The sequence below is a fragment of the Caloenas nicobarica genome, chromosome 9, assembly GCF_036013445.1.
Source record: "Caloenas nicobarica isolate bCalNic1 chromosome 9, bCalNic1.hap1, whole genome shotgun sequence".
NCBI lineage: Eukaryota > Metazoa > Chordata > Aves > Columbiformes > Columbidae > Caloenas > Caloenas nicobarica.
The window spans coordinates 3,930,001-3,950,326 of NC_088253.1; the positions used below are offsets into that span (position 1 = coordinate 3,930,001).

The 20,326-nt window shown below is 48.3% G+C and overlaps 1 protein-coding gene across 3 annotated transcripts in view; it reads right to left on the minus strand.

The window, feature by feature from the left end:
• The window catches only part of ZNF423 (zinc finger protein 423), a 226,169-nt gene that overhangs the window by 134,187 nt on the left and 71,656 nt on the right, over window positions 1-20,326 (minus strand). For 2 of the 3 annotated variants that reach the window (XM_065641163.1, XM_065641161.1), the window contains exons 3-4: window positions 19,935-20,135; window positions 15,072-15,152 (exon numbers count right to left, since the gene is read on the minus strand). In XM_065641163.1, coding sequence (XP_065497235.1) covers window positions 15,072-15,152; window positions 19,935-20,135 — 282 coding nt within the window. The remainder of the gene's footprint in view (window positions 1-15,071; window positions 15,153-19,934; window positions 20,136-20,326) is intronic. The other variant, XM_065641162.1, reaches the window with a different exon arrangement.

Here is a 20,326-nt window from a genome sequence, read left to right on the forward strand (position 1 = left end):
CTGATGGGTGTGGAACATACTCCAGATGGACTGTATTGTCCTTCTACCAGGTCATGTTGGAAAAACTCTGACTTCCAAAGAGGAAAATTAGCTGGAGTTTAAGCAAACAAACAAACAAAAAGGTTTTGGAAATCTACTGCTGAGAATGACAAAGTCAACTATGCACACAGTCATACCAATGAAATAAAGAATAACTGATCAGAATATGCAGTTTTCCATCCAAAGGTGTCAAAATCATTCCAAAAAGTAAATGTCCCCCACATGCCAGTCCTGATATCTTTATACCTTTTTAATGAACAGGTAAACCGAGGCCCATTAAATGCAAGAGACTTCCCAGGCTCACCCGCCGCTTGCAGGAGCATTGGCTTGGGCAACATTGCCAATCCACCACCTCATCGTCCAGTGTTTTGTCCTATAAATATCTCACTGTCACACACCATCCAGAGGCATCACCCATTCATGATCCACAGCATTCCACAAGTTCCTTTTTTCATGCTGTCATTAAATGAGGTTTTTTTTATTTTAGGCAAAAATGGCAAAACAATTGGGAATGACCCGAGTGGCAGCAGCGCGGCAGCAGCCGCTGAGTGGCTGTCACAGACCCGGCGTGGGGCACGGAGGAAGAATCGTGTCCCATGCCCATGTCCCACGAAGGGACAGCCCCACGGCATCGGGAGGGGTGTCTGCAGCCAGCTCTGCCCACGTCCACGCCAGTTTTAATTTGGTTTGTGACGGCAGCAAGGTCCCAGCAGCCAAGGCACCGATTCAGACAGTTTGCTGGGGAGAATCCCAGATGGTGATGTGGGGACCTGAGCTGAGGAGCTCTCAGCATCCTCCTCACCGTACCTGTGACCTGCTGGAGCCCTCAGCATCCTCCTCACCATGCCCAGGACCTGCTGGAACCCTCAGCATCCTCCTCACTGTGCCTGTCACCTGCTGGAGCCCTCAGCATCCTCCTCACTGTACCCATGACCTGCTGGAGCCCTCAGCATCCTCCTCATGGTGCCCGTGACCTGCTGGAACCCTCAGCATCCTCCTCACTGTGCCCATGACCTGCTGGAACCCTCAGTATCCTCCTCACTGTACCCGTCACCTGCTGGAGCCCTCAGCATCCTCCTCATGGTGCCCGTGACCTGCTGGAACCCTCAGCATCCTCCTCACTGTGCCCATGACCTGCTGGAACCCTCAGCATCCTCCTCACTGTACCCGTCACCTGCTGGAGCCCTCAGCATCCTCCTCACCATGCCCAGGACCTGCTGGAGCCCTCAGCATCCTCCTCACCGTGCCCAGGACCTGCTGGAGCCCTCAGCATCCTCCTCACCGTGCCCAGGACCTGCTGGAGCCCTCAGCATCCTCCTCACCATGCCCATGACCTGCTGGAACCCTCAGCATCCTCCTCACTGTGCCCAGGAGCTGCTGGAACCCTCAGCATCCTCCTCACTGTGCCCAGGACCTGCTCGCTCAGCCCCACATCCCCACCCTGCAGTGCCACCTCTGAGCGCGCAGCTGGGGGATCCCAAATGCCACCGTCGCAGAGCAGCCATTGGGGAGCACACAGTCCTGTTCTCGTGTTCCGCTGCCGCGAGCCCGGAGCCAGCCCACGGAAACATTAATGATCCGGTACGCTACGACAGGGAACCGACTTGGAGTCTGTAGCGCAATTACTTGACTGTTTGGGATGATGAACACCCAGAGTTCCTCCAGTGTTCAGCAGGAGGTGAAGCAGGTTCACACTTTTGTAATTCAAGTATACAATTAAGAATACAAGTACAGCAAGGAACAAGTCCCCATATCCAGCAGTCCAGACAGTGAAAAATATGAAAGAAATATCTTATACTAGGAGGAAGTCACTGCCTACAAAAATCATACAAAAAGAGTATTCAGATGAGCCGCTACACTATCTGGTAATTCTTAGAAACACTGCAGAGGTGACTCGCCACACCAATTTCACCACAGACACCAACCGCACTTCCAGCTGAAAAACAACCTCAGCTTTTCTGAAAGGTTTTCTAAGAAATCCTTTTTTCTCCTGCAGCAAGCCGTGACTCACTGCTCGGTACAGCACAAACAGCCACCAGACACACAAGCTGAAGTGCCAGAAAATGCTCCACTAGCTCACAGAGTGTGTTTCAAGTGAGAGCTTCAAAACGGCCTCCAGAACCACACTCGTGTTCAAAGGAGGTGCTAGAGAACACGGCTGTGTGAAATTTGGCAATACGGCTTCCCCGGCAGGAACGGGGAGGTTAGTTTTGGCTCACATGAGATCCTCCACCCTGTAGTTTACTTTGAACAGCTTTAATGAACAAGTCAAAGCGAGATTTAGCTGCAACCATCAGTTTGTATCTCAGGTCAGTCAAAATCAAAATAAATTTTATTTCTGTGTGCGTATCATTGGAGGGGGAATACATCTCTCCTTAGAAGAGCGTCTGTATTTTGAGTTATCCTTGGAAGAGAAGGTAGCCAGGAGGCCTATAATTCTCTCACACATATGCAATGCGTGTAGGCAAGCAAAACATCGCTGTGGTGGAGGACGGGGTGAATAGGTATGTGCATCATCCAGCCTGGGCAGCGGACAAGCCTGTCCGCTTCACGACTTCCAGAGGAACAGTTAGTCACTCCTCCCACCTTTTGCAGCAGCAAAATGAGAATACGCTGCTCTTCAGCTTGAAAAGACGTTTATTTCATTCAGAGAATCTAAAGATGCCTCTAGAGAAACTACGATGTGCAGATCATTATAGCTTCACCTCTTACCATGATGTATTTCGGAAAATCTCAAGGCCCAGAATATGAGTGGAAGGAGAAGGAGGTAAATCAGAGGGTGCTGCTTATTCTGACACACGGTAGAAGGAAGGGGAAAGAAAACCTACTCGAGGAGGTGAGGGGGAATGCAGGAGAAGCAGGACAGACATCCTCCCTTTGACAAGCGTGCGAGCAAGTTGGCTGCTCGTCCTTCCAGGATCTCCAAACACAGCAAAGGCAAGAGGTGGTTACAGGCCCCTAAGACTTTACCCACCCAGACCACCACTGATGTTAGAGTTCCCTGCCTCCTAAAAAACCAAAATATCTGAGTAACACACACCAGCAACATTTACTTTGAGTTTTCTGTTCCCTGTAAAACCAGAGAACATAGACTTAGCTTTCCTCTTCCACAGACTGCACTGAAAATGTCAGAAAACAGGCCGAGCTAGCTTATAAATAATTGCAAAGCCCCTCCTGCAAAAGGGCGAGAGGGAGGTGGGATGAAAGCTCCCAGCCAGGAACGCTGGGGCTGCCAAGGAACAGAACAGAATAAGGGCAAGGAGGGTGTGTGATATCCCAGCTCCATCTGCACGCAGAAATGAAAGGCGTCGAGGAAAATATCCGTGCGGGTTATGGCAGGCGTTCCCAGGTGCGGGGAACCCTCGGGGGAAGAGCACCATCAACAGAAAATACAGGCGACCTTAGAAGAGACAGCTGACGTGGCAGATCCTACAAAAGCTTGTCTGCGGTATCTGAGCATCTTTTGTTCTCTAGCCCCATTCTTTCACCTGGCAGCTCGCAGATGAAAAGACCGGAGAGATGTTCCTATCACAAGAGACTTTGCCTCAAAAGGCTCCTAAAAGGAGGAGGGACTAGGGCGATGCGGGGTCCACTACGGGGGACGCGCAGCAGAGGAAGCTTTACCCTTCCAATAACGACACTCCGACATTTCTGGAGATTCTCCCTAACCCTCTCCCCTCACTACCTGCAGAGCGATAACAAAGCCAACACTGTCCACCAAGTCTCAATCTGAAGCGAGTCATTTATTCTCAGGAGCTTTGTGTTCGTTTTTTTCAGCCTGGCATCCTAAGCAAACATGGTTTGTGGGATCATGTTGCCTGTCACACGTCTTAATCGTTTGTCCCTTCCTATCAACTTTGAGTCACACCAGACTGGGGATAGAGGGCTCCGGGAGAAATTGTGGGGTTTTTACAGAAATTGAGTTTCTCTAAGACTGGTGAACATCCCTTTGGTTGGGTGGGACAGAGACCCCAGTTCACGTCTCAGAGGCTGAGAAGAGAACCAGCACTTACCCCTTACTGGGGTACCCAGCACAGGGGACAGGACGCGAGGGTTCTGAGCGGGGAGCGGGGCTGGGGGGCCGACGGCACCGCTGCGATGGAGAAACACCACATCGTAGCAAGTCCAGCTTCATACATTAAAAAAACTTGGGTTTTTTTCTGCCAAATTGTCTGTAAGTTCACGAAACATCATCGGGGACGAATGCCAATATTTCTCAAGTACTCACTGAATCCAGCGCGCAGCCACATACACAACAGCAACCAGTTGGAGAGTTCATCTGTTAGATTTGTTGCTACGACTTTTTCTTCCCTTTTGCCTAAGTACGGCAAGCAGTAGAAAAGGCACTTTCTCTCCTAATCTCGGCACTTTCTAGGTCTGCACAATTAATGCAGGGTTACTTGAAACAAGCAGAAAGCATGTGATGAATCCAGCGTGAGTGTTCTGGAATGGGCGCTCCCGCAAGCCTTGGCTCTCGAGTGAGTTGGTGACATTGGTAAAATGCAACTCTCCGCTCCACGTGTGCTCTGCGGGGGCCTTTTCCTATATCTACTGACCAAACTATCAATTTTTAAGGAAAAACAAAGGAACAAAAAAAAAAAAAGTGTCCCTTTTTCCTGTAGCACCACATGATAAATTTCATTCGCCCCATCCCAACCGCTTCTAGTGACAGTGCAGTGTTTGTCTGAATTTTTAACAGATGTTTCTAAGTACTCTTGACCACTTCTCTCTCCTGAGGATTTCTGCAGTGGGATAGCTCTAGATAGGAATACAAACAAAGCTTGTAAGAGGCTCTTGGGGATAAATCTGTAGACACTGCATCTAGGATGGGTGTGGGTATGGGTCCAAGCCTTATGAAACTTTCTAAATATCCTCTAAAGACCAGCAAGCTGGACCGACCCTGCCTGCAGATGTTTTTGAGCTCACCAGCCCCACAGCGAAACGCAGGACAGCTTACAGATAACTGCAACACTCCCGGAACAGCCCGAGAGCGGCACTTAAGCTGAAAGTTATAAAAGCGGGGGTATACCAGAGCAGAACAGAATAATGCAAAGGATGATGTGTGATGGATGGTGTAACTCCGTTTCAATTCAAATACCAAAGACGCTGCAAAGGGGCTCAGGCTGGGCTGAGCAGAATTTCCCAGATGTCGGGTTCCCCTTGGGACCGAGCGCGCTGGGTTCAGCTGACAGGTGTGAAGGTGCTCGTGCAGTCAGAACACAAGTTGCTCTAAAAAAAAAAAATAAAATCTCTGCTTTCTTTTTAAAAGAAAATGAGTATCTTGTGCTAACGCCTGGCAGGGAGGCAGCGACATCTGCCTGAGTTTGTACACGGCCTGAAACAATCAGCTAAAACACGAGCTGCTGTTGCCACGTTTATGGCTGCTAGTCTAGATTATCGAATGCAACCATAGCTATTTCGTACCAAAATGAAACCTATTAAAGCTATTGTCAGCGTTTCACAGCAGCTGAAACTGGTTTTTTCTGAAAGGTCAGGCTGCTGGCCGGAGGGAGAACGAGGAGGCGGCTGTGCCAGCCCGGACGTGCCGCGGTCTGCGCGCTGGGTTTGTGTCCCGCACGCTGGGTTTGCATCCTACGCTCTGGGTTTGCATCCCCTAAATGCTGGACGAGAGCCTGAGTGCCCAGGGGACGGCCGGGGGGCAGGGAGAGAGACCTGGGGGGCAGCCCCACACATTCATCCCCCTGCAAACCTCCTTGGTTGGGGGCAGAGAAAGGGCTGGCTGCAGAGGACACCGCTTTTGTCACCCCATTGAGCTTTGTGGCGGCTGTGTCATTCACAACAATACCACAGCCCTCCCCACCCCCCCAAAAACCCATAAAAGCCCCAGGCCAGGCCCAGGTCCCCACACCCAGGGCTTGCTGTCATCTTCTGTATTAGCATTTCTGTTAACCCTTTTGTGAGAGCATTTGACTCGGTTTCAAAAATTCCTCATTCTGAAAAACACTTGTTAAATATTGGCCCTGATGCTTCGCAAAGCGATAGCTTAGCAGTCATAACCCACAAGATATATTTAGCTCCACAAACTCCTCGTCAATGGATTTTGAAAGCATTGTAGCCAACAGACTGGAAACCACATGCAATACAAACACATAATAGAACTTCTAATGTGCAAAGAGACTAAACAAAAAGATCTTTGACCTTCTTGCTTTCCCTTGCATACCATTATCCCCAGCGAGACAGCAAATGGAATGACGTGGAGAGCAACAGCCACCATCGCGCAACTTTGGAAGCCAATTTCTACAGTAGTTAAGCAGTTAATGGCGTTAATCGGAATGATAACTTATTAAATTCTACATTTACGCAAACAGCATTTTGGCATATCACATGGAAACCTGAGTAGCAGAGCTCGCCAGGAAAAGGTCCCAACATCTTTTACATTTGCTGTCTTGTTGGGTTTTTTTAGATACCATGTAAAACAGTGTCCGTGATGGTCGGCATATCAGACAAACCACTCTTCAATAAAAAGCTACAGAATTAATCTCCGTCATCCCAAATAGATTAATGAACAAACTGGTTAATTCTCAACCTTTATGAAGCAGGGATTCATCTCCACAGCTAAATCCAGGCTCCGTCTTTATCTTTGTAACAAGAAGTTGACATTTCTTACAGCCCTTCCTAAACCAGGCAATGCTGGCTGAACAAAAAAATAGCGGCTACCCCGACTCTCACCAAGCTGCAGTACCCGGGGTATCTATAGCACGAAAACATAAAGCAACAGAGTAGTTTATGACTCTGACACGAAAGGACATTATCTGTGTGTGATCAGATGAATCGGGAAAACCGCACTTTAGGGCAGGCAGAATCTCCGTTTTGTAAAGCCCATGTGGAAAACTTACTGTTTTCCAAAAGAAGTATCTGGCAACTTCTTGGCTCTGGGTTGCACTTAAATTCAACGAGCATGGAAGAAGCAGGGGATTGGATGAACAGCTCTGAATCGCACTTTTAATTGCTTTCAAGATGTAAAAGAGAATACCAAGATGTGCTTACGCACATCGTTTTCCTCTTTGCTGGTGCTGCTGTTTAATAGAATTAAATTCTGCGCAGAATTTTTACCCATTCATTTAGTTCATTCTCTGTCTTCAGGAAAATGAGGTGGGAACCACTTGCTGCGGGATGTTGTACAAAATGAGTAGTTTGCCAATTCAAATGGTACCTGAAATTTTGAAAAATCAATAGTATTGCTTATACACAAGGCCTAACTGTTGGTGTATTGACGTATATGTAAATATACGTGTATCTGGGTACCTTCTCTTTGTGCAAAGCTTACAACACAGAATGTTAAAACATCTCTGGAAAAAATAATTGGCCTTTTTTCTCCCCTTTGGGTACAAATTTCTTGTTTTAAATGAATGTGCAGGTTTCCTGTTGCTGCATGAAGCCTTCATTTCAAAATACCAACTAATTCTAGGTTTAATTAAAACAGAATGTTTTATATCACAAACACTTCCTTTTTTTTTTTTTTTTCTTTACAGCACATCTCTTCTTTACCTTAATGTGATTGCTGGCTATTAAGAGAAGAAAGTTGTTGTTGTTGGTTTTTTTTAATGTAATGAAATAATTCAAAGTTTTACAGCAACTCTCTTTACGGAGTCGACTTATGCAAGCACCGAAGTCTTTCCAGAGAAAACAGGATTCTCCCCACCTCCCTCTGGCTTTTCTCCCTCCTGAATGCCATGGCCTTCACTCAACCAAAGGAAATGAAAGACAGACTGAGACAACAGCATCACGTGGGTGAAGGTCAGATTGATTTTCAGCTCTGTGGTGCTGTTTTATCACCCTCAGGACAAAAGTTAAGCCCTTCGTTGTTGGTTTTTTTTTTTCCATGTCTGCTTTAACAGAGCAACTTTATTTTTTCCTGAATTTCTGGTTGGGCTCCATACCACCAGAATTATCAAGGACAGCCTAATTTAAAACATTTGTGGGAATTTTCTTCCTCGGGGTAAAATCCAGAGCAGCCCACACACCACCACGTTTCTACCCATGAGTTTCCTCTATTCCCTGTGTAGGAGCAGCGGCTCCTGGGAAGGACGGAGGTTTCTGCAGTGACATTTGCTGTCAGCAGAAGCCGGGGACGCAGCTGCCGGCTGTTCGGCGCTGGCACGGGGAGAGGAGCCTTTGCTCTCTCCAAAGGGGCAAGTTCACAAATGGTTTTTTCTCCCCGTCCTCCCTTCCCTCTGCCCCCGCTCGGGGTGGCCGAGCTCGGCGACCCAGACACACGTGGCCAGTTACTGCCAGCGGGAGAACCTTTCTAAGTCAGATTTGCCCTTTTCCCAACTCCAGCGAAGTCCCTCCTCCCAACACGCGGGACGGACCGGCTCTCCTCGTTTCCCTTTCGATTACGACTGATGCTCCCCTAAAGTAATGATGTTATTTTCAATACGGTCAACTTTAGCTACTCGGGGCTTCAAAATGGAACTGATGAACGTAAAGTGAAGCCTTTTGTACATCACCTATGCATGTGTATACCTAGTTATTGAGAGAAAGGGCAGCTTTCCCTCCTGATGTTTGCATTGCCAGAGTTTAAGCTGGCAGCCAGAAAACTCAGTATTCTGTCATTTAAGCTATTAGACAAGAAAATCCTACACTCTTGCATTTTCTCTTGTTTTAAATTTTGGGTTAAATTTGTCCCATTTACATGAGGAATGCAATAACAGCGTCGTGACTGCCTCCTAAAGATGACAGTTTATTCGCCATAAAAAGCAAATTTTATATGTACTTCATTTATAGGGACCAGAGGCTCTGGTCAAAATCCAACCCAGTTACAGCAGATATCATTAGAACACATAAGGGAACACAATTCCAACCTTAAAACAAACCACGGCGAGCATCTGTACGAGAGGAGGGAGCAGGGAAGGGCCGTACGGTGAGATCACACAGCTATCCGGGTTGGAGCTGGATGTGGTTGGAATGCAAATTGAACTATTTGCCAGGTTTTGTGCACAAAGTTGTGACCACCCTTGTGTGAACCCGGCCGAGACCGCTTCCAAAACCGCCCATGGAGCAATCTCATCTCCCCCAGCACCCCGAGGAGACAACCAGGAGAACTCACTAAAGCAAAATCCCATTCGATACAGACACAGACCACGAGCTGAGTATCATCGTAAATGTGAACAAACTGTCCTGAAGGTATGTGGAATTTTGGGCTGGTTTTGGCTGGGTTGGTTGCTCTGCTTTATCGATGCAGGTTGAACAATGTGATTCAAATCTGCGTAAACTGTTCTTGGAGTCCAGGAAATCACCTGCATTCAGTTTTCCTCAGAGATAATGAACACAGGTGTATATATATATTTATATTTCTGTAGACTGCGAGGTCATAAAGGGAATTTTTTCTACTTCTGTCTTTCCAAATTTTCTAATGAATAATTAGTAGATGTACATTTCTGAAATGACCATTTAATACAAATTATATCAAATCTCATTTATTTTAAGAGATATCATTAAGTACAAAGTCTGCACAGGTGAACCGAGTTCACCGTAGAGGAAATGACTGGGAATTACGTTCAAAAATCTATTCAAATGTTTAATGTAAGAGATTCCCTGGAGAAGAGAAAAGCAATGGGCTTCTTCAGCCTTTCCCTATGTCCTCCTCAGCAAGGCTAACGGTAATTGAGTAGCAACATAAGGAGGAGCCACAAAGTCTTTCACCATTATGCTGAGAAAGATTTCCAAGGAAGCCCAAAGAAGAGACAGACCCACATGCCAAAAAAACAGTGCCTTCAAGAGGAACCTCAACCCCATGCTCACAGGTGTCACCAGCAGCAAAACCCACCAGGATTAAAGACCTTGGCTCTTCCACCAGTGTCACATGTGTCATTAGGCAAATCGGGGAAGCCACAGTTACGGTCATTTTCATCCAAAATAACTCAGGCTGCTTAGGGGGAAGGTCTTGAATTCTCCCCCAAACCCTGACCTCTCATCCCCCTCATGTTGACACGAGACTCGTGCAGCTCCACGGGGCGCCAGATCCAGGAGCTGCACACACTGAAAATTATTGTCGGCAGTGTTGGGTCCCAAAGACAACACAAAGCTTGTACCAGCATAAGGCAGGAGACGGACAGACGGACGGACGGACGGACGGAAGGAAGGAAGGAAGACCCCTTCCAGTAAGAGTCAAAACTTAAGCGAAATCCGAACAACTTGTTAATTCCATGATGATAAAAATAAGAATAGTACTTCCTTGTGTAAGAAAGGAGTTGCTGGTCTAAATGGTTAGAGATTACGAAGTGCTCAAATGCCCACTGAAGTATTTATTAATAACATGAACAGATCGAGTGCCTTGAAAACCCTAAATCCATTTTTCGTTAGTTAACGAAAGCTGGTTGTACTAAGCAAGAAGTTTGCATAACATTACCTAGATTTAACACACATTATTTAACTTAAATTTCTATTGAATATATCTTCAGCAATTTTGAATATGAAATTACGAAATCTATTGTTGAAATCCACCTGTTAAAAGCACCTATTAAAATTACTTAGATGAGCCAGCATTCAAAAGGCACATACTTGTTGCCAGAGCTTTGAAGGAAGTCAGAAGCTGTTAGACCTCTGGTGGAGGGCTGATGTGCAAACCCAGCCCGGAGAGCAACAGCCTCTCCAGCAGGTGCAGGGAAAACATTCCCCATATTCAATTTATCGGACTGGTTCAGTCCAATACCGACTTTGTTCAGAACAGAGACGCTATTTGGCAGCCGATCGCTAATTCGCCTCTTGCCAGCCCGCGGTGAAGAAAGGCGCGAGACCCCGGCGGAGAGCGCGGGCGCCCAGGTGGGGTTGTCCACGGGAGGCCACGTACCTTGGTGGGTCCGTCCTGCTCAGCGGGGGCTGCGGGGGACCCCGGGAGCCCTGCAGCGAGGGGCAGCGGGGGCCAGCGGAGCCCCCGGCCGCAGGGCCGTGCGGGGATGATGCTCCGGCGCTCCCGGGCGGCGCTGGCACGGTTCCCCCCGCCAGCCGGCTCCGGGGGGTGGAGGCTGCGTTCTGGCTTCCCCCAGCCTGGAGCACAGTTAATAACGTGCCAGCTGTATCTGCAGACAAGCCAAGTTTAATGAGGCTACAACAAAAGCATTCAAATATGCACTACAGAACTTCTGTGGGGTTGTTTTTTTTTTTTTCCTAGAGCTTGTTTCAAAAAAAAAATGAAAGATAGGAATTCTTGACAATGTTTCTACACACACTCCCTCTATTTTTAATTGATTTTTTAAAAAAATTATATTCTGTAAATTCAAAGAAATCAACATTAAAAAGATTTTTTTAATCTCACTACTTCCAACAGCAAAATTACGTTGCGTGATGAGTGCTTGAAATGCACTGCTGTTTGCTTTTTTCTTAATAAACATTGAAGTCTTAATTGTTTTTCCCCTACAGAGCCAGACAGCACCGCTTTATCTGCCAGGTCTCCACACCAGGACAAGCAGCATCCTTCACCTCCTGCTCGGGAGCCCAGACACACAAACCTGAGCACATCCCTGGTACTAGTGATGACGATCCTGTCCCCATTTGCGTCCTACCAGCCACGCTTTGCCACGCGCCTCCGTCTCCTCCTCTGGGTCAAGACACAGGAGGTATCAGTAAGAGGATTGAAAATATGGATCTGGAGACAGCGGAGGGGACAGCAAGAGAAGTCTGCTCAAGCATGAGCGGGTGGAGAAGGTGGAAAAGGGGCGATCGCTCACTGTCTCCGCCAAGAACCGGAGGGTGCCACAGGAAAGCAGGTGACAAAGCTGAAGTGAACAAAAGGGGACACTTCCCCGATGCACAACTGGACTCTGGGTCCCCACCACGGGAAATGCTAAATGCAAATGCTAAATGCACACCTCACTTCAACAAGAAACTTCAAAATGGAAAGTCATGGAAGAAGATTATCTGAGGAATTTAATCAAAAGCACCAAGAAGTGCCCAGATAAGTTTGCTGACAGCTGGGAGAATATTCTGGGGACACGGCACTATAGGACCATCAGGCTGGCTCAGTACAGCCATCCTGATGTGAGGAGTATGTACTCAGTGGTCTGCTGGGGGACAAGCGAAGAAATCAGGAAAAAAAGCAGACTTTTAATACACCTCTCGTACGCTGCTCACATCTGCAGTCTGAAGATCTTGGTGGCTCCAAATCCACTAAGGCTGTTGATATGGCCAACAAGGTTCTGTCCCCCAGGAGCCCCCAGGAAGGCACCGTGTGCCCTTCAGCAGCGCCCTCACCACAAACACCCACGCTCTTGTCCGTCTGAGGCAGGACAACCCCAGCACATCCTCCGCCAAGCTCGCCGAGGCATTATTAAAGGCCGCTTCATAACAAGCATGCATCTGTTGTAGTCTCCTCACCGCATTTCTGAGCAAGTTTCACATTCTCTACGCCCCGTGAACGCTGGGACCTGCTCGGGACAGCAGCGATCCCCCTCCCCGCGGGCACCTGGTTCCTGGATGGAGCCGCTCACCACAGTCCCTCCCTCCTCCTTCTCAAAAAACATTTATTATTTACTCACATTTCTATAATGCCAAGAAAAAACCCTGCCCTACGCGGACCCATGCGATGCTCCCTCTGCTCTAACACGGCGATGGATTATCCTTTGCAAACAGAAATCCGAAGGGGAGGTGGAGCTGGGGCCTCCCCAGTGCCCCGCAAGGGCTGCAAGGCGCTGGGTCGGTGTGGGGGGAGCGGGGGCTCCATCTCCCGGTGCAGGCCCTGCTGCCTGCAGGAGCTCTCACCGCCGGCACCGGCAGCGTTTGGGGTGTTTGTTCATCGTGGCTTTTCAGACAGCCAGGCACCAAACCCTTCAAGACTTCCAAAGGACACGCGCTTTCTTTAAGAGGCCTCACTTAAAACACGCGCTCGCTTTCTCCTCTATCCGTTTTCATGTGTACCTGTGCTTACTTCCCAAACTACTTTTTGAACTAGATAAAAGTAGATAAAAGAACTCAATTAAAGTAGCAAGAATGAAACAGTCCCTTGCCGATACAAGCACATGAACGTGTCATCCTCAGCTCCTCACTGGGCCACGTGTTTAAAAATGACAGGGAAAACATTCTTCCTGTGTGAAAAACATACATACGCTGCTTGAGGAAAGACATCATCATTGCTAAGAAATGTGTGTGCGCATCCCCAGAACGCACAGCCCGCCCAGCCGCGGTGCCTGCTGGCTGCAGAGGGGGCACAGACCTTCCCCTCCTACCAGGGGTTTTGGTTATAGGCGACCAAGCCAGCGGCAGCCGTGCTGGCAGCGCTCCTATCTGCCGGCGCAGCGCCTGGTGCTGCCTCCCCTGCCACCGTCCCCAGGGACCCGGCGCAAAGGTGGCGGTGGCGATTGCGGGAGGCGGCGCCGGGCGCCCTGGCAGGCTCTTATCGCAGCACGCTGCCCGCTGCTCCACGGCTCCCGGGACGCCCTCCATCACACCGCAACGCTGGGTGTTTATGGCCAGCAAACGTTGTTTTGCATTCACATCTCCCCCCGTTTCAAACCCTTCCAGGCGCGGCCAAGAGGTGCCCCAAAGCAACCGGCTCGCAGAGCCGGGGTCTCACCTACCTTCACCCGCCGGACCAGCCTCCGATCTGCCGGGGCAGCAACGCCGTCAGGGAGCACAACGCTGCGCGCAGCTGTCACAAACATATGCAACGCGGCAAACACTGCGCTAAAAGCACCTTGGCAGGCAGCCCCGACCCGTGCCGAACGCCCTGCGTGGGCAGAGCCGGGCCCGGCAGCGCAGGAAACACATTGCACGGGATGCGCTGCGAAACCACCGCATCACCAAAAGGTCACCGTGCCCCTCGTTTGTCATCAAATTTGCAACTGCGCTTCTGTTTGACTTCAGATCCAAATTCACGTACGGGAATATGCTTTGTGGTCTACGTTATCAATAGACATTTCTCTGAGCACCCACGTGGGTAGCCAGGCAGCCCAGCACCTTATGAGCACACTGATTTTCTGGTGGGCTTGGCAGAAGTCCTGGTCAGAGCCTCCTCGCAAGCTGGCTGGGAACCTCTTGCTGGGCTGCACCGTCGCCTGTGCGATGGCAGCAGTCGCGGTGCCAGACCCCGGACCATCCAGCCAAGCGTACCCCGGCAATAATCTGGGGGTTTGGAGCTCTCGGCACCCACGGGCACAAATACTGACTACGGGGAGCCATGGGGAGCCCCGCTCCCGGAGAGGGGACACCTGGGCCAGGCCAGGGACAGGAGCCTGCGCTCGGAGCCGCCAAGTGACTGACAATAAAAGCCCTGCCCCGCTGCCCGTTTTCAGATCTAGGCAGCAAGAATCGAGGACTCCAGGGAAAATCCATGTTTTTACAGTTTGTGAGATTACTGAGCTTTTCTGGTGCCAATTTTAAAACCCTGCTATGACCTCTGGAAAGAAGGAAAACTGCATTTCAGCACGACAATGTAGAAAAGAACAAAAAAAGGAAATTTGTTATTTTTTTTAGCTTGAAACACTAGTCAGGTTAAGAGAAAGGAGCAGAATTCTGGCAAGGACAAGAGCACTCAGACTGAGCCACAACACAGTAATTAGGGCCAGTAGGTCATTAGAGCCACAGCTGTATAAACTAGGTGTATAATTAAGTTTCCACACTGCTTTTTCACAACTGTATTTCAGTTTCTTTTGTGGAGAACAATCAGTAATCCACTAATTTAAAGAAGCAACAACAGCAGCAGCAAAAAGATAAAATCTCTGACTTGCCAATCGGTGCAACCAAAGATTACAAATTTGGGAAGGGCTAATTTTGGCAATACGTGCAAGAAATCTCTCTTTGTCAGTGGGAAGTACAAAGTGCCACCTGACAAAACCATTCATGGGACGTAGTCACTTGTTGACAAGCTGCCGTGTATGGTTTTCTGGATAAGCATCCCGCATAAACGGTTGCATGGCAATTATAATTCTTGTAGCAGGTGAAATACAAGAAAATACAAAATTATACACTAGCATGAAACAGTTACAATACTTCATTTCAAACGTAAGCCTAGTGTACAAGTTACAGGGCATTTAAAAGGAGCAACTGCAAGACTTTAATTATAAACTAGTTCCTACCGTACAGTAGTTTAGAAAAATCAGCCGCTTCCAAGCTGGCAAAATCCATATAAAGCTCTGCTGCTGTTTGAAACAGACAACCTGTAAAGTCATCACAACAGAAGAGGACCTCATGAAATGCTCAGAGACCCCACCGAAACCTACTCCTGTCCACCTCACTGATGCACTTATTTGCTTTACAACACTCTACATTCAGCTGAGAAACTGGAGAGGAAAGTTTACATGAGGATATTCTGACCCATGGGAGGAGGAAGCAAAAATAACACAATAAAATACTGGAGCTAAACCCAGGCTAACGCAGGTGCATTAAAACACACAAGCAAAATGGCAAATCTCGTGGCTTTTTAGCCACTTTTCATCAGACAATGAATAACTTGGCATAGCCGCCAGACGATGATATATCGCCGAATAGTCGCCTGATGTGTGCAGCCTCTGGTGCTGTCTGGAGGACCCAGGAATTTGTAAATCCACGTGCAATTCTCTACTCTTGTCCCTAACGCTATCACACCTACACTCTGACAGCAGTGTGCAAAAAAATATGTATAAAAAAGACTGCATCTGATGCGGATGGCAGCTGCTTAGTCTTATCTGCTTACAGGGACATGGGATACCAATGAGTTTTAAATTAATTTTAAAAGCTCAACCCATACAGCGTATCCACTAGGTGTGTTTATTTGTTCCCAGCGTATTTTTGAAGATGCTGGCTAGTTGTTTAAGGCACGGGCCTGCTGCAGGAGAGCTCATTTGTTGGGGCAAGCTGGGAGACAAGGGAAGACATGAGCCGGTAAGGAAATGTGATGTTCTGGCGGTACCAGCTGCCCCCATTTAGACCCTTTTCAGATCCCTGCAGACGCCGCAAACCTGCAGCCTGCAATCAGACATCAGTCACGAGCCAAAGGTACAAAAGGCACCTAATTCTGTCAGAGGGAGAACATCTCTACTACACAGACATCAAAAGGAATGCCACGCACTTCTGCTACCCGGAATGTCTACATTTCAGCGGTGTTTTGTCCTCAAAGAAACGAGTCTGAGATACATGAAAAAGCAAGGGGGGAAATGGCTGTTTGTTACCTCCTTACATGTCAAAGCAGCTGCGTTCAAACTGTATTAGAACTTCAGCGCACCGTAATGAATTTCTAAGGGATTCCAGTGAAATAGACGGTTTATCCTATTCTTTGGAGTGATCTCTTGTAATCCTGCACCACTCCTGAGCTACAACACCTTCCTCACTTCAGCATCCCAAAGGAAGTCATTAGTTATCTTGTATCATCAGCCTGGTGATATTATCACTACAAATATTACCCGTATTGATCTAGAGCCATGTAGACACAACTGAAAACCCTGCTTCAGATTAAGACATGAAAACCTGGCTTGCCAAGAGGTCAGGGGCTGCATTACACCCTCAGCTGCATCAGGCAGGCGTTACACGCAAACGGAGCGCGGGGTAACCAAGGACATGGTAAAATAGCTTAATTTGGGAGGTAATATCTTTAAAAATACCCCGTTTCCTAATGCGGTCTTAAGATTTTCACCCCGGTGGCGCAGGTCTTCTCAGATGAACTAACAAAGATGTGCATTTTGCATGCTTTGAACAAAAATTCTCCTGGCTATCAAACAAACTGGTGGATCTGAAAGGGTTTTTTCCTCAAGGTTAGATATGTAAATATCAAGCAATATTCCAGATCATCTTCATGGAAATATTCTCATTCCAGAATATATGAGTACAATCTTCCTATTTACTTTAAATCACTTTAGGACACTAGATTAAACTGGATGGAAAACAGGCACTCTTGTCCTGGAACAAGGATATCCTCACATGGAGATTATTAGCACCTATCCATATATATGCAGATGGTTATATGCTGCCTTTATATGACAAAATGTCTTTGTAAATCATCGGTGCATGTGAAGACACTAAAAGAAGATGAAATTATGCTACCTGCAATCAAAAATTAACAATGGGAATATTAAAAAATTATTTTGATAGGTCCCAAAAAATAGAATTTATTTTTCTTAGTCTCACTAACAGAATACATTGAGGATAAATAAAAACTGAGGCGTGAAAACACCAACTGTATTGAAATAAATAGAATCTCCAGTTTGCTCTATCTTAATGCATATTTGCCTCAGGAAAAAAATTGCTCTTTTTCATAGAGCTGTTGGTCAACATCATAACCTCCCGTTCTTCCTCTGGGGTCTCCACCACCTGCCCCACTGCCCCAGTTGTGCTGTTACAGCTGGTCTGGGGACACACGGGGAATCAGACCCAAGCAGACACTGGGGGTAAAACCAGCCTTTCTCCTGGTGGGGCTCAGCCCCAGCGCCGCGAGCAGCTGCACCGGCACAACTCGGGTGGCAGCGCAGTGACGGAGCAGTGGCTGCCTGGGGACAGCTGCTGGAGACGTGTCCTACAGCCACCCAAGGACAGCCACTGGAGATATGTCCTACAGCCGCTGGAGACGTGTCCTACAGCTGCTGGAGATGTGTCCTGCGGCCACCCAAGGACAGCCACTGGAGATGTGTCCTACAGCCGCCAAGGGACAGCTGCTGGAGATGTGTCCTACAGCCGCTGGAGACGTGTCCTACGGCCACCCAAGGACAGCCGCTGGAGATGTGTCCTACAGCTGCTGGAGACGTGTCCTACAGCTGCTGGAGACGTGTCCTGCAGCCACCCAAGGACAGCCACTGGAGATGTGTCCTACAGCCGCCAAGGGACAGCTGCTGGAGATGTGTCCTACAGCCGCTGGAGACGTGTCCTACGGCCACCCAAGGACAGCCGCTGGAGATGTGTCCTACAGCTGCTGGAGACATGTCCTATAGCCACCCAAGGACAGCCACTGGAGATGTGTCCTACAGCTGCTGGAGACATGTCCTATAGCCACCCAAGGACAGCCACTGGAGATGTGTCCTACAGCTGCTGGAGACATGTCCTATAGCCACCCAAGGACAGCCACTGGAGATGTGTCCTACAGCTGCTGGAGACATGTCCTATAGCCACCCAAGGACAGCCACTGGAGATGTGTCCTACAGCTGCCAAGGGACAGCTGCTGGAGATGTGTCCTACAGCCGCTGGAGACGTGTCCTACGGCCACCCAAGGACAGCCGCTGGAGATGTGTCCTACAGCTGCTGGAGACATGTCCTATAGCCACCCAAGGACAGCCACTGGAGATGTGTCCTACAGCTGCCAAGGGACAGCTGCTGGAGATGTGTCCTACAGCCGCTGGAGACGTGTCCTACAGCCACCCAAGGACAGCCGCTGGAGATGTGTCCTACAGCTGCTGGAGACGTGTCCTACAGCTGCTGGAGACGTGTCCTGCGGCCACCCAAGGACAGCCACTGGAGATGTGTCCTACAGCTGTCCAGCTGCCCGGGATCCTGCCTGTCCCAATCCCCCTACAGGATGGCGTTGGGAACGTCTTCTCTGTGTACCTCACCTTCCAGCTTTGAAAATAAGGATTTTTTCTATTCAGTGACATTTTCTTGCCTACAACCCTGCAGTAGATACAAGTGTCATCTACAGATGTCTCAGGCCAACGCCATGGCTGTCGGCTGGCCAAGAAACCACCCTGCCTTTCCACTTTCTGCACTTCCAAGCTTGCAGCCTACAAATGTTTAAAGGAGAGAGCCAGGAGCCCAGGGGCAGGGGGACACTGCAGTCCCCATCCACCCACAGCAAGAACAGACCCTGCGTCCCTCTGTCCTTCCTCCCCGCAAACAGACAGGAACAAGGGGGGACACCTCATCTCTGCAGACCAGAGTGAGATGGGAGGATGCTCTCGGGGCAGGACTCGGACCCAGCCCAAGCCCCCACCTAACCCTTGCTGCACTGTTTCCTGTACTTTTTCTTGGCTGAGCATCGTTTTATTTATGCCCAAAAAGAAGAGCAGAAAATATGAGCTAATTACCAAACAAATTAAGTGGCCAGGGAAGAATACGCACTCAGGGGAAAGAGGGTGGGATGCTGCTGCACCAGAGTAGAAACTAAACTAACCCTCCTGCCCTCCGCCAGCTTCGACATACCCACCTGCCGTAACAGCAACTGCCTAAAAATATTTTAGATGGGTGCGGAGGAAAAAGTCATGGCAGAGTATTCAATTCCAGGAAGCTGAAGGATGAGAATCTCTCATTTAAATACATATGAATATATTCTGCGCTCCTCCTCCTAAGATTTTATTTAATCTTTGGTAAAATCTGCAAAGCTTTTTACTACCCCCATAAATCGGCTTAGCGTGCTCTGCAGAATACCTGCTGCTACCGCCAGCCACGCGAAGGCAGCCGTGTAAAAGCAAGATGCATTGCAATTGTTCACGCCAATGCTCTGAGCTTGTTCCTACTTTACAGCAAGAAAAAATGAGATCAGCATAGGCTACTGCCCTTCTCACTTCCACAGCATTCAAAAGGGTGATGCAATAATAACCTAAGGAGAATGGTGTATTTTTAGGGTGGGATTAATGAAACTCGCACTATGAATTTTAATCTCCGAAATCGCCATGTTCTTTTATGGGGTTCAGAGGCCGTTCTTCCTGGGACTTTTGCACACTTCAGTCATTTAACTTTTCTAATCTTCCTACATTTGGAGACAGAGGGAAAAATACCCTGCCTGAAACTTTTAGCATTTAAAAAAAAGCCCACAACATTTTTGTCTAACGTAATTACTGACAGATTCCAATTGGAAAGCTGTTGCTTTTATTTTAATTTTATTAAAGGAGTGAACAAAGGCTACCCAAGGCACCACAATAAAATTACATTAACTGTAAAATTACATTATTAATTCTTTAATCTCACTTGAGGCCTCAAGCTGTTGCTATGTCCAATTACCCAGCTAACCACCTGTCAGAACTGTAAAGCTAGTTTAACATTACCTCCAGGACAGTTGTGTGCCCTGTGTTCAGTCAGGTCTGCCAGTGAATCGAAGTCCTGCTGACAGTTATCGCAGGTGTAAATTGACTCATCCTCCATGTCTTCATCTTCCTCATTTCTCTCTTCCTGGCTCGTCACGCTGTTCCTCTCTTCCAGGGCCCGGCTGTCCTTCGCCTCGCTCTCCAGCTCTCCTCCCAGGCCACCTGCCAACAGCAACAACATCCTCTAAGTTTGAGAGGGCTGAAAAACAAGAGCTTTAAGGAGGACGTTGCACTTATTAGGATACATTTAATTACAGCCGCTCTCACGTTATTCCCGACACCTTTCATTATATTAATGTGGGTTTTATATCATGCGGTGCAACAATTCTCAACTGTATTCTCTGCTGCTTAGT